The sequence below is a fragment of the Apteryx mantelli genome, chromosome 22 (genome assembly GCF_036417845.1).
Source record: "Apteryx mantelli isolate bAptMan1 chromosome 22, bAptMan1.hap1, whole genome shotgun sequence".
Lineage (NCBI taxonomy): Eukaryota > Metazoa > Chordata > Aves > Apterygiformes > Apterygidae > Apteryx > Apteryx mantelli.
In genome coordinates this window covers 6,313,308-6,327,968 of record NC_089999.1, presented here as the reverse complement: position 1 = coordinate 6,327,968, position 14,661 = coordinate 6,313,308, and the positions used below count along the sequence as shown (strand labels likewise).

General features: G+C 51.4%; 1 protein-coding gene across 1 annotated transcript in view; it reads right to left on the bottom strand.

The window, feature by feature from the left end:
• The window catches only part of CAMKK1 (calcium/calmodulin dependent protein kinase kinase 1), an 88,961-nt gene that overhangs the window by 43,060 nt on the left and 31,240 nt on the right, over window positions 1–14,661 (bottom strand). Inside the window, exon 2 of the mRNA XM_067309427.1 lies at window positions 7,398–7,948. Coding sequence (XP_067165528.1) covers window positions 7,398–7,847 — 450 coding nt within the window. The 5' untranslated portion in view covers window positions 7,848–7,948. The remainder of the gene's footprint in view (window positions 1–7,397; window positions 7,949–14,661) is intronic.

Sequence of the window (14,661 nt, the reverse complement as noted above, 5' to 3'; positions counted from 1 at the left end):
GATAAAAAGATGAAGAGAACCATTCACAGCACTAAAACATTTTTGTGGGTCTGTTGGTCTTACTGAAAGGAAAACAGACCCTGTGGAGCGCGTCTTACCCTGGCGGCATGCCTCAAAAAACTGAGATGCGCTCCCATTTTGCTGGAGCCGAAGCGTCTGCATTTTCCCGCGCCTGCCCTGCGCGCACCCCGCTACCGCGTAGGGAAAGAAGGGTGCACCACGGGTTCGGCAGCCGGCGAGCCCCCGGCTTGCACGACCTGCACGGTCGCTGGCTCACAAGCCACAGTTCGAGGTACCGGAGCGATTCCCAAAAGCTCTTCTGGATCCCAGTTCCAGCCCCCTGGCTCCCTGCTGGAGACTCCCGGGCTCCTCGCCAAGCAATCCCAGCGCCTCTTCCAGGCCAAAACCCCCCGCGGTCTCGGACCGGCTAAAGCGGTTTGCTCCTGGTTTAGCAAACGGCGTTTCACTGCGCTGCAGGCGAGGGGGAGCCCCAAACGCGGCGGGATGAGGGAGGGGGGCAGCTCGCGAGCGGAGCCGGGGACGCAGCCTCAGCCTCGCGCCGGGCACCCGGCCCCAGACGAGGCTTTTTAAACCCAATAGTTCCCCCCGAGCCCTAGACCGGGCACTTCTTTAGGAACAGAGCCGATAGGAAACACTTGCACAGGTGGATTAGACTTTCCGCAAACCCCAAAATGCCGCTGCAACCAATGGAAACAGGGACAGGGCAGCGAAGAGGTGCCATGTGCATTCAGCCCGTTATCAAGAGCGTTTTTCAGAGGGGGTGCTAGAGCCCCAGCCTCGCAGCATCCCCCTTACAAGCGACGCTGCTGCGCTGCAGGGCGTATTAGAGCACCGACACGGGAGATGACTTTGGCGCTTCCCCCGCCACGGACCTGAAAATGCCTCCAACGTGAGCCATCACCGTGCAGGAGAATAAAGGAACCGGGAATTTATGACTTCAGCTTGCAAGCACTGGCTTGTCAGGAATACAAGGAATGATTTAAATCTTGATCTTGTTCCCAGCGAAGGAAGTTTTTTTCCACTGCCCTGACAGGGAGAAAGAGCCAGCGGTGAGTAATGTAGCCACAGCAGCATATTAACTCTGCTGCGAGCACAGCGTATAATATCCTTCCAAAGGCACAAACCCATCCATCAGCACTGGGAGCAACAGAAGGAAAGACTGTGACCCAGCAAAAGAAACTGTAAAGCATAAGACCATCACAATGGTTGGAGAAGAAAAACCTCACTGAATTTTATAAAACAGGACTAGATTTTAATGCCTTATTTTTTCATTATCAAGAAAGCAAGTAAAAAATACAGAGAAATTCTAGTGCAATACCATGCATGTATATAAGCAACTATTCTCTTTACTTCATCTTCGAACTGTGCAAATTTCACCAGGGGCACGGGGAACTGGAGAGGTGCAGAGACCCTTTGGTTTCAAGCCTGCAAAGCACATACACAAGTTTAACTTTATGGTTAAGTGCATCTTTAAACCTGCTGCCCAGCCTTTCCCCGGCCGGACCCCGGGCAGCCTCGCACAGCGCGTATCCCTGCCGGCTCTGCAAAACAGCAGCGAGGAAACAAGGAAAGGAAAAAACCTGCGATCCTCCCCCGAAGGAGCAGGGAGCATGCAAGCATAGGAAAACCCAGGTTATGGACACAGGGAGGACAAATTCCCCGTGAAAACGCCACGGCAGCAGATCCGCCTCCCCACCGCAGGCTGCGCTTTGCATCGCAGTAAATTTTGCAAATGAGGCAGGAACGGTTTCTGGCGCTGGCTCCTGTCCCGCATCCACGCGCCCCTCGCCGGGCCCTGTGCGAGCACAGCATCGCCCGCAGAGACGGGGAAGCTCTCGGGAGAGCGGCAGGAGCCAAGACAGCCGCTATGGCAGGGCAGCCGGCTTCGTGGTCTGTGCGTCCGGCAGGCGTCCCGAGAGCGTGTCGTTAGCTGCTGCTCCTCGCGCGCACTGTCCACGGGGGCACGACGGCATTCTTGCCCCCCTCCTGCGGGAGCAGAGTCCTCCTCGGGGGACATAACGCACCCAGCTGGGCAAATCCTCCTACAGAGCGTTTCTATTTAGCGCAACCAAGGAGAGCCTGGGGCTGCTCTGCGTGTCTGGCGCAGCGACACCTCCGGCTCTGCTACCCTCCCACGGTGCCTCTCATCGCTGGCTAGAAGATGCCACCTTTTCCCAACGATTTTTTCCCAGGCTTTTCTTAGTTAACCCATCAGGAGGCCCACGCAGGCCCTTCCATCCTCGCAGGTGAGGGAGATGCTGCCCAGCGACGCTCGCCCTCGCTGAGGTGTGCGCTTATCCCTCATCACACCGCTCACCCGAGAGCGGCCCCGCGAGCCCTTTCCCCTCAGCTGAATAAATCGCACGGGATGCCAGGACACTGTCTTTGGGGACGTTTTTTCCATGCAACACCATCGTACCGTATGGCCAGGGGAGGGCAGGTTGTGGCAATACGAAGGAAACGGATAAAAATGGGGATGGGAACACCAAGGACAGGCCCGAGGGAGGGCGATGCCGGGGCAAGGCGGCCCCACGGGCTCCAGGTCTGCGGCACCGCCTCGGTCAGTCCAATTTTCTTTTTTGTAGCTTGGCTTCCCCCGCCTGATTCACACCCACGTTGCTCTCCGTTCAAACAGCTACGGGTGAAAAGCATGACGAGCCGAGATTTCGTGATGCTTCAAGCACTCGAGGTCAACACAACCAAAATCAAACTAGATTATATGTGCTTTTTATCCTTTCTTTTTTTTCCCTCCCCTTCCTTGCAGAGAGACTGTATTTCACAGCCCCAGCAGCACCTGCCAGACTTGTTACATTATTATTTGCTTCTCCTGCAAGAAGTGGGATAATTATACTATTGCTTTATCGGAGAGAAACACCTATCTCTGGGCCAAGTGTTTCTCAAAGATAACATTGTCAAACCCTCTCGCTTTCATCGCAATGTATTTGCCGCTGCTGATAAACGCGGAGCTGAGAACCTTAATGAGATCCTTTAATGAAAAGCTGTCAGCGGACGAGGCTGCTGGGTCCGCTGCAGCGTACGGCAACTGCTCCAGCCTGGAAACAAGGTGCCCCGTCTGCTGGGGTGCATGAGGTGCTACTCAGAAGGGGGAGAAATCCGTGCCACCAAAACCACAAAAATTGATCAGAAATCGCAAAGCCATGGCGCAACAAAGCCCAGAGCCAGCTCCATAAACCCACTGCTGATACCACTCTGCAACAGAAACCTTGAGAAATTGTGCCACCCGCCTGTGCCACCCGCGGGGGCTCAGGGACTGGAAATGGGCTCTGGCTCCCTCCCTAAGTAAGGCATTTCCAAAGGGGGGGGGACGAGGGGGAAAGAAGAAAGAAATCGGGCTGGCCATGTATATATTTACTGGAAAAATTCTGGCCCTTAAAAGGAGCCAGATTCACCAATCTGAAAATAATTATGAGTCTCATCAATTTGGAGATACACTTTGAAGGACAACATGTGAAAGAAAGCTAGGAACTAAAAGCCATTAATGAAGAAAGAGGTGGTTGAAAGTCAGCTCTAAAATAAATATATGAAAGTAAAAGGCAGGGAAGGGGCATTAGGGGCAGCAGGGAATATAAATTTGGAGCTGTGGGCAGGAGAAAGTCACAGCAGAGAGGAGGACACAAAGTAAGCAGCTCACAGAGGTAAGAAAAAAAAAAACAGGTTTTTAAAAAACACCCCCAAACAAGTGCAAAATTAAAAGCCTAGTGGTGTAGGTGGCTGCCGGCAGGAGCACCGGCGCTCGCCGTGCCCAATGATGAGCGAAGCGCCCAGGGTCGGCCCGACAGCATGGGGCCCCCCACCCCGAGCGCCGGCTCAGACAGGGACAGTTCTTCCAGGCAACGATCGCACAAGTCTCAAATTAGGGGGCTCTGCTGCAAATGCAGCCCCTCTCCAGCCCTGCTGCAGCTTTGGGCTTTCTCCTTCTCTCAACCCTGACCCCAGGCTGAGTCTTAGACGAGCTGGAAATGCAACTTTTAAATAAAAGTTAATTAATCCTAGGAAAACAAATCAGCAATGTCTGTGGAGGGTTCTTCTTTGAAGAGATGTTTTCCCAAGACAGTATCTTTGATCTTTTCAGGAGAGCTCCGGTTTGAGCACCGCTGAAGATCTCTGGAAGATACGAGTGCAGGGGGCTCCTGGGGCTGGAAAGGGAAGGGCTCCCACCAGTGCCAGGCAGGAGACCTGTCCGCATGGCTGCCCTCGTCCCACATGGTTTTCCCCTTCTACACGGCCAGGAAATCATGACCTCGTGAAGAAAACCAGGCGGTTCTGAGAGACCTGAGGAGCATGAGACCTCTATCAGTCCAGTCCCAAAGCATCACCTCTCCTAGCTGCTGACACTAGTCGCTTCACATCAGCTGGACAAACAAGAAGGGCCCAATGATAAAGATGTGGGAAGCCGGGGAGCTGGAACAACTTCACCAGTGATTCCAGAGGGCGGAGAGACCATGCCGACAGCAGGGATGGAGGGACTGGGCTGCCAGGGAGTGGGTGGATGCAGGGGAGAGAAGGGGAACGTGTGAAAGACAGAAAGGACAACTCAGGCAGCCAGGAGAATGAAGAGAAAGTATAAAGCAATTTAGCGTGCTGGCAGGTCTGGGGAGAAAGTCTGGAAAGACATCTTTTATTCTTCTACCCACTCTCCAAATGACATTTTTCTTGGCTGCCTAAAAAGACTGGAGATGGCAAAGTAAGAGACCAGCACTGTGTTTTCAAAAGCAGCATTTAGCAAGCAGAACCTGCATACTTTCATGGATAAAAGCCCAAACTTTTCAGGTGAGACAAGCTCCAAACACAATGACAAGATCCCCATCAGCATCAGAACACGCTCTCAGATGCTGCCTCTCCCTTCTCCCTGATGCACATGGGCACCAGTGCACTGCCCATGCAGCAAAGCAGAAGCTGGTTTCACCAGCACCATGGAAAAACCTCTCTTCTCACCATGCCGTCAATCTTCCTCAAATATGGAAGAAAGAAAATCTCATGCAGAAGGCAGGTGTCGGCCTGAAGGGTGGAGGCAAGGTGCTTAACATGGCAACAGGGTGTCACCATCCACCACCCACTCTGGGCACCAGGTAAATCCTGCCGGGGTATTAAAAAGCTCAGCAGCATCTCTCTGAGAACCAGAACATCCATAATTCAGTGGAGAACCGCGGAAGTCAGACCTGTCACATCCCCTCATCCAGTCGCCCCACAGCACATTCCTCCATTACTGCTCCAGATCAAAGCTCCAGGACTCACTGACAGCAAAGCAGTGAACTGCAATTCCTGATATCACCAGAGAGGGAAAGCAGATTCAACTCTAGATCGCTACGGATGAAATGCAGGAAACTTGGATATGCAGCTGTTCCATCCGTCTTGGTTTCCGAGTGATGCCACCGGCACATGTACCACTGATAAAGCATGAGTGCTCATGAACTTTGCTTTTGCAAGACTAACTTACTCTGGTAGCAACTGCCAGCTGGAGCGACGGATGTGCTGCCACCGGAGAGGGACTGACTGATGGTGCCAGATGCTCAATGCAAGGAGAAAGGAGCAGTTTTAGAAGGGCTTTAAACAGATGAGGACTCAGACTCGAGTACAAATGGGTCGCTTGCCTAGAAAAGGTGCTTCAAAAAGTCATTTGCAGAGAGACCTGGAGCAATCCCATGACTGATGGGGTAGATTTTGTCAGAGTGACTTACCAGCCTCCAGAAAACACAACAGCAGCTGCTGCTAGGTACACCACGACCATATTCATCATCACAGGATTATTTTATCCCCTGCGGGACCAAAACTCACCATGGAGCCACCGTAACTCTTACAAGGCTTACTTTATCTTATAAATAAGTGTGCATTTTCACAGTCCTTTTGCTGTTTCTTACAGGATACCAATATTGGCCCTAAGAGCCGTAAAGGAAAAGCACCATTCTCAATCTCTCTCCCGCTGGGCCGGCACCACCTCCCACCTCCAGCCAAGCACCAGTCTTGCCTGGCCTCTCCTCCCACTTTCTACTGCGGCAATTCCCCATTAATATGAATGGCGGCTTCCCACGAACGCAGCTTTGGTAAGCGTCTCTGCAGTGGAGCAGGGCTCTAAAGAGTTATAGCAACATGCACTGCCGCATTTTTTAATGGTCACAAGAGCCTGCAGCAGGAGCAGGGCAGCGGAGGTCTCTGCGTCTGCGTTTCAGAGTGAGCCTTTGCAGAGGACTGAGTTTTGCATTTCCTTGCAATCCGGAGCATGCTATAATCAACCTGCTGCCGCAGCTACTGCAAAACAGATCCCGGACAAGCCCTGCACCCAGCACAGTCAGAGCACTGCAGGGCCGGACAGCATACAAGTCATGTACTTTTCCAAGAACTGGCTCCTCTCCCTTTCCATCTCCCTCATTAAAGCACATGGCTGCGGTCAAGGCAGCTGCGATCTCTGTAGGTCGTTTTCTGCAGATCTTCTCTATCAGGCAGGACTGCCACAACCTCGTCTCACAGATAAAGAGACTTGCAAGAATTCCTGGAGCATCATTTGCACAGCATCCTTCCTCTCACATTGAGAAGGGGGAAAAACATGTGCTTCTCAGGAGGGAAGCACTAAGCCACACAGATGTTTGGGTCCAGGTCACACTTGGTAACTAACAGCACATGACACCACCGGGGCAGGTCTGAACCCAGGTCTGGTACTGGGGCAGCAGCCCCAAGACAGGACCTCCTTCAGCCATCCCAGAGAAACTCCTCTGAAGGAGGGAAGGGGGGGCAAGGAAGTCAAGGTCCTCAGTTCCCACTGCTTTTACAAACCCATACAAATGCTTTAAAGGAAAAAAAAAAAAGAAAAAGAAAAAAGGCACTGACAAGAGTAGGAAGCACCAGTGCATTTAAGCTCTTTACAAAATTAAATCATGCTTTAATAATGGCAAAACACAATAGGAGATGCATTATCTCCAGAAGCTTAAATCCATAAAACGCCAGCAGCAAAGCCGCCATGGCTGCTAAACCCCTGAAGAGCACACAGAAAGCAAATCCACTTGTCCACAGCCCTTTCTCCAAACAGCCTTACAGGCTACACGCGCGCCATGGTTGTACAATCTGTCTAAGGAAACAGGGAGTCTTACTGAGCCGATGCCAGGCAGGCGAGGGCTGAAGGATCCACGCATCAGGACCTGGGCTACACCCAGCAGAGGTTTCAGGGTTGGATGTAAAGGTGTCCAGCCACTCCTAGCTCATATAAGCTTATAAGTGTCTACTGTTTTCAGGAATTTCCCCACCCCTACCCTTAGAAAAACCAGTGCTTTCAGATTTACTAGCTTCAAAAGGCTAAAGACTCCCATTACCAACCAAGACTCGCCTTACCTCAACACCACAATTACAGTGGAGAACAAGCCTACCTCTGCATCCGAGATGGAGACCCGATTCGACTCTATCGTTGGCCGCCTCATTATACGTGGCGATGGCCCTGTGGCATATGGACCATAACCTGGAGTGTTGCTAGAAGCCAAATAACTTCCTGTTGGTCTTTCCTGAAGAGACAACTTCCTACTTGATAGGACAGGTCTAGTGGGAGGTCTCTTGGGAACATGCCTCCAGTGAGCATCTTCTGGCCCTTGGGAAGGTAGGCGTTCACTCATTCCCACGTCACTGCTGACTCCGTTTCTTTGGATGTCTTTTACATCATCAGAAAAAACTGTGTCATTTTCCTCAGTGGTGTCTTCACCATTTTGGTCACTTCTGTCCGGGCCAGTCACTTCGATGGCTGCCACCCGCTCTGCCAGTTCAGTCTGCGTGTCTTTGCACATGTCTGTGCCTCCATCCACGGCATCGGTGGGAGAGTCCCCCATCGCTGCGGCCGGCTCCCGCGGTTTCAGATGACACTGCAGCGAGCTGCGATACTAGCGCTCACAGACGACACGGGGCACGAAGGAAGCTCTCCATGGACTGTCTAAGAGGAAACACAAACAGGTCACTGAATGATGGTGTCAGCTCTGCACAAACGTAACCAAGGCACCGGTCTAACTCCTTCTACGACATGGAAGAAAATGAAAGCAGGACACTGGCAGGCTGCGAACAAGTTGCAAACGCCCAGAAGGAAAGGCAAAACCAACCACCGAGCTAGATAAGAAACTTCTACAAGCGATAAGGACGAGGTTTTGTCTGACAAGCAAGAAGTCACACGGATAAGAACTTCTGCTTTCTGTAGCTGGACTGACAGCGAACCAGAGTTCACGGTAAAAGGGAGAAGTACTGCTTCTTAAAAAGAGGGAGGGTAAAAGGTCAAACTTTAGGCCTCTCAGTCTCGTTTAAAGGGTACAACAGCTTCTGCTACGTATCCAAACCCAACACGCATAACAAATCCACAGCCGTTTAGGGCTCTACAGTAGTCTCTGGTGCCCTGCGCAGCCCTGGAGAATATCATCGCAATGGCCATGAAGCCACGCCACGGCTCACGACTTGCACACTCTCACTTAATCGCAACATCGCCAACAGCAAAGGCCGAATTTAAAAACAAGTCTGTGGTTCCACGGTCTCCCATGACTGCAGCCTGGGTGCAAACATGCATTAACCTCGGTGTCCACCCCATTTTGAAAAGGCCGCAAAACTCAGAGTCCAACTGAGCAGAAGGACTTTGAGTTAACACAGATCTAAAGTGCCATACAATAGTTTCAGCTACTTAAAACTAGCAGTGAATGCTTAGAAGTCTAAAATGCCAAAGAGAGGCCTAAAATGGGTTGAATAAAATAGACCATGTAAAGCATGGATTTTTAAATTAAGTACATTTACTAAAGATTTAAAGCTAATTTTGGAACCATGGCAATGTAAGATAAATTTATGAGAAGAGTTATAAGGGTAAAACAAATATTTGAAAAGCATTTTTTTGCTGAAAGAGTGTTAGAGACAGGGAAGCTGCTCAATAGGTGGAGGCATCAACCAGTCACATCTGGTTGCACTGCGCCTGTTGGACAGTCCCTTAATTTGGAGGGGCCAAGAATAGGAACTTTCTATTTTAGTTTATTCCAGTAGTTTCATTCAATGCCCAGTTCATTCCAAGCTAAGAAACCAGTTGGCTGCTGTAAAACTCATTTTTGTCTTTCAATCTTTTGCAACGAACCAGGTGTAAGCACACAAGTGACCTACTAACTCTACAGCCTTGAAGGACTTGGTGACCCAAGTGATTCAGTTCAACTCATAACAGCAGCAAATGCTTCCTTGGTGGACTTTGCCCTTTTAAATGCTAAACTCAATTTGAGAAAATTACTTTTTCCTTTAGGTATCCAGCATATTTAAGGAGTTGTACTCTGCTAGTGCAAGATAAAAATAAAAGCCAATGCATTCTTTTTGTATTTTACCTCCTACACAATTTGACACATCACAAATAAAAATTCAATAACCATCCATTAAAAAGAGCATCATTGGTTATTTTCACTCATAAAAAATTAAAACCTTGTCTTTTTCAGAAGTCACGTAAATATTGAAATACACTTCCATGGATAGTGTAAAAGTTGTACTCAGTGGCAAATCAACACAGCTTAATGATTACCAGCATGTGCGAATCAGCTTTCAATTTGCAAAAGACCTACAAAACACAAAAACACAACACGGAGGTGAAACTGCTGATTTAAATCACTGTTTCCCGCATGCTAGTTTCAATCTAGATCAAAAACGGCGATTTAAGTCGTCCCAATGCGGTGCAGAACAGGAAAGGGTCACAGGCAACACGTGGCTGCCATCCCCTAATCGCCACCGAAGCCCCGGTGCTGCGGGACGCGGCGTCTAATCTCTCCGCCCGGCTCCTTGGGATGCGGGGGAACCTCAGCAGCGTCAGCAAGAGCATCCTGCGCTACCTCCACCCAAGTGCTCACCTCCTTCCTTCTCCACCCCGGCATCATCCTCCCCCGTTCTCCTGCCTTTTCCGCAGGCATGTTTTAACCCAAGTGACAGAAATGTCAGTCACTCAAAACAGTAATGAGGTGCTTTAAAAGCATTTATTAAAACTATATTTAAACCCTTCAATCCCAACACGTAAATCCCTGGCGGAGCAAGGATGCAGGCAGTGGGAGGATGCTCCCAGCACGAAGGGACGGGGCATGGGGCTGCGCTTGTCCTGCAAACCCCCACGCTGCCTGGCGAGAGCCTCCCCTCCGCCCTCCCAAACTCCCAATCATCTACAAGTCACCTGCAAGCCCCGTTACTCAAGCGCCCAAGCGCTTTCTGGAGCTGCCTTCGGCAACATCCCCGGCATCTTCATCCCGCACATCTCCCTCAGCCTCACTAGTCCTGGTCCCGAAAACAAGGCGTCATCCATGAAAAGCTACCGCAGCCCTGAGCTGGCTCAGCAACGGTCCCGTCCTTCCACATGTGTTTGCCCAACGTCTGCCCAGGCCTTGCTGCCTGCAAAACACTCAGGGGAGGTTTGCATGGGGGTTGCTCCCGACTCGGGCGGTTCCGAGCCCACAGAGCCGATTCCCCAGCCCAAGACCTGCGAGGAATCCCTGCGGGAAGCTTGTGCGCTGGGCTATGGACCAAGGTCGGCGCCTCAGCTCCCTGGAAGCACTCGCCTTCAGCAGCCCCGGGGCCGGCTGCAGTCCCCTGCGAGCGCTCCAGCCCGCGCTTTAATTGAAGGGAGGGAGGGAATAAAACTGCTTTAACCATTTAACTTGCACGAGAGAGAGGAGACAGCTGAGCGCATCCTCCGGTAAAGGCGAGCTTAGAGACAAAAGCCTGGCTTTGCTTGTCCTCCTGCAGAGGAACAAACCCAAGGCTGCTCTTCGCAAGGGCTTCTGCTTCTGGCCAGTCCAGTTCACCTCGCTCTCGGGGAGCATCGGGGGAAAAATAACCCTCGACCAACCCAGGGCCGCAGTAAAGCTGCTGACCCCCCCGCCTGCTCCCCCCTCCGGCTACAAGGATATTCCCGCAGGCGGGAGCGAGGGGAGGGACGCGTTTGCCTGTGTTGCTATGCGGCTGCCAGCCAAAGCCCACAGATCCCGCACCTGCGGCGAGCAGTTGGGTGCTGCAGCGGCCAGCCCTTCCCCTGCCAACGGAGAGGGGAATGAAAGGAGGAAGGAAAAGAGGGAAGCGTTAGGAAGAGCAGCCGGGAGCACTGCAGCTGGCCACGCTCGTGTTAGGTGCACGGCTCCTCGCCGCCCAGGGCCGGCTCGGGATGCTCCCCGCGCTGGCGCAGGTATAACCACAGCTCCGGCAGCCTGCGTTTCCTTCCGGGTGCAATGCTGGAAATTCAGTCTGGAGATAACTGCTAAGCTTCAGATAAATCCCATAAATCAGGGACCGAGAGGGGGTGTGGAGAAGAGGCAGCTCTGAGCAACTGCGGGGGGCAGGAAGGTCTTTCCCACCAGGAGGGATTCTGGGATAAGCTTCCGACCCCATCACTTAAGACGCACATAACCCACACTACGGCTGAATCATAAGGGTTTTCATCTCTTTTTTTTTTTATGGCTTCCCCCCCCCCCGCCAACCTTTCTTTCTTACTGTGTAGGGGAAGGGGGAAAAAAAAAAATCTGAACACCAAAGTCTCTCCTTTCCACAGGTACCGTCACAGACTAGCTACATAAGCAATTCCCCAGATCACGACAAATACATTCTAAAGCATCACAGCAAATACAGTGCAGCTAAAAGTATTCTAAAAAAAATCCTGCAAGATTTAAAGAAATAATTGTTCATCTGTACATCAGGGCTCATTGCGAGTTCTGCTGTTTTGAAGAGTTCCTGTTCAATTAAACTCTCCAAAAGCATGTTGGAAAGCAATGTTTGAGCAAGCAAATCGGTTATGCACAGGCTCAGCTTACGGCGTGTAAAACTCGGTACAAGAAGCAATTATTTATTTCTGCAAGGCAAGAATCTATGGTAGATTTGCAGTTTGCCAGGCTGTAACATAACTGCACCTTGTTATGATGGGAAATCACAGAGCAACAAAGACGCCACAGCCACTTTCGACACGCTCCTGCCGCATCTTTGGGCCTGACGCTCTTCCCCACGATCACTGGTCTGATCCCAAACAGCACCAAACATCTGCTTTAGATGAGAGGATTAGGCTACAGGCATGAACTAAAGCTGGAGACAAGCTTATATGAACAAAATTTACTTACACGCATCTTATTTGCCATTTTTCACATGAGCTGTTCCTCTGCTGCAGGCAGACTGCCACTTCAAGAGCGTTTTCCGCAATACATTTATCAAACGGCTGCACATGTTTCCCGGATAGGCGCCGAACAGAGCACGGCACAAAATACGCTTTTGAAAGGAATACGACTCTGGAGAAAATCTCCGTATTGTATGTGGGAGCAGGAGGCGAGCGAACGTAATTAATTCTGCTGCTCGATAAAGTACTTCGATGCACTGTTCAAAAAATGAAAAATTGTAAATCTAGTTTACTGCCTTGCCCTTCCATTTGGCCAACTAGAAACATTCTTAAGGAGGAGGACAGGGAGGTTAAGAGACACCGAGTCTCGGCACATTCCTGATTTTGCTGCAGGCTACCCAAACAAATGACTTTATAGCTTCGCCTGTTCCCAGGGTAAGAGGAATAATACTGTCCTCAGGCCACCTCGTTCTGCTTCTGCTCTGCCTCCGAGAACATATTTGCTCTCTTCCTAGGCCCTACGGGTCTTCACAGTAAAATAAGTCACAATGAATAATAATTACAACAAGTATTTGCATGGCAAATGTCCAAGCAGTCATCTTGTTCCTGCTCACCGTTAGGAACTTACTTTACCGAGGTTTCATCGCCTAAATCTAGCTATTTTAAGGCATCTCCAAGCTGAGCTCCCTCAGGCCAGCGGTCGCTTTGGGAAGCTCTCAGCACGCTGAGCTGGCGGACGGCCGCCTCCTCTCACCGCCCAAAGCGCCCGGCGACGCCGCCAGCGCTGCTCTCCCAACGCCCGCGGATGGCGCCCGCCGCTCGAGTCGGGGCCGGCAGCGACGTCGGTCCCACGCATCACGCCAAACCTCAGCGTAGGGCCACATCCGTTAGGTGCCACCCAGAGCCTATGGGCGCATTCACGGAAAGAGGCTCCGAAGACGACTGTTTGGGTCAGGAGTTGCACCAGGTTGTCTGAACGGTACGGACACAGCCTGCCTGCCGGGGGGTGGCATCTCCATCACGAGCAGCCATTCGGATCAGCTCAGACACCCCCGCCGGCAATGTCGCTGTCCTGCCTGGGGACACCAGCAGGGCTGGGCAGACCCTTGTGGCTCCATGCAGCCCCATCTCCTACCACCCCGCGCTTGGCTGCTTCTTCCTTCAGACGCTCCCCCAAAGCAGCTTAGCAAGGAGGAAGAATCTGGTCTGACTGCTGTCAACCAGAGCCAGAATTCCCCTTTGTGGAGAGAAGCAGCAAGTCCAAGGTTGGGCTGCCGAGTCCTGAACAGCTCCTTGAGTGACATTTTTGAGATATGAGGTCAGCAAGTCCCTTCCAGAGCCAGCGCTGCATCCCTGTACCAAACACCACAGAACACAGCTCCGTTGCCATCCCAGAGGATCTTCCCCACAGCCCAATTCCCCCGAGCACTCAGCGGTAGCGCAGCTCTGCTCCCCCGACCCGAGGGGACATTTGCTATCAAGCCTCCACAGACACCACCCTGACGCCACCAGCTTTTTACACATGGGTAAGGACCTTGCCCAGAGCCCGGCCAGCCTGCCCAGACACCTTCAGGCTCGAGAAGCTGAAGGGGAAGTTTCACCTCACACCTGGGCACCGGAGCAACGCCTGAGCTGCCACAATGAGCCCGACGTGGTGTCAGATCTGAACGGCCAGCCAGTGACTTATGGTCCTCATGGCCATAGTGGGCTACGAGGACAATGGTTTTTTCCTGCAGCGATGCAGCTTCAGAGCACGTTATCCCTCACCGTGGCTCTGCCCACAGGGTGCCAACCACCCATTTCTGTCTCCAATGCCACCGCAAGGACTCAGAAAAGATAATATGCTTCTGGACATCCATGAAAACCACCTCCTGATGTCCACCGGCTGAAAGGCAGCCAAAAGCAAGCAGCGAAGAACTAGGAGGAGCTGCGGCTCCGTGCAGCCAGAAGGAAAGCAAACCCCGGCCGCGCTTGCGGAGCTCGTCAAGACAGACGGACACCAGACAGGCCATTGGGACCGTGAGCTCACCAGGCAAAGGGTAATCGCTTTTGCTGGATGACCGGGACTGCAAGACATTAATGCAACCCAAATAATAAGCAATAATTACTGTTAGTGCTTTTTACATACGCCCCACACATTTGCTTTTACTGTTGTTTTATAAGGCTCTTGTTTCAGAGCGGGGACAATCATGTCTTGCTGAGAAATCACCTGATTCTGCTATAATAATTCTTTTTATTTTTCCCTCTTTCCACAGCTCTTGGCTGTGAGCCTTGTCTGTTGTACCACAGCTGAAAATTAGATCATAAAAGCAAGCTCTTTGATTACTTCTGCGAAGCTCCTAGCGCAGCTTTTAAGGTAACCGGTAAATGACTAAGAGCAGTATTTTTGCAATTCAAGCACTGCATGAGATATTTGAAGAGGGGTTCAGATACCTGTCCCTGCCAGCTTTCTTGAATGACAAATATATCTCCATGCCACAATTCATCTGAAAAATGCACTATTTCTGCTTCCTTCTTAGTCTTTATGTGCCATAACAAGACAGGGTGTTTCCATAAGGGAA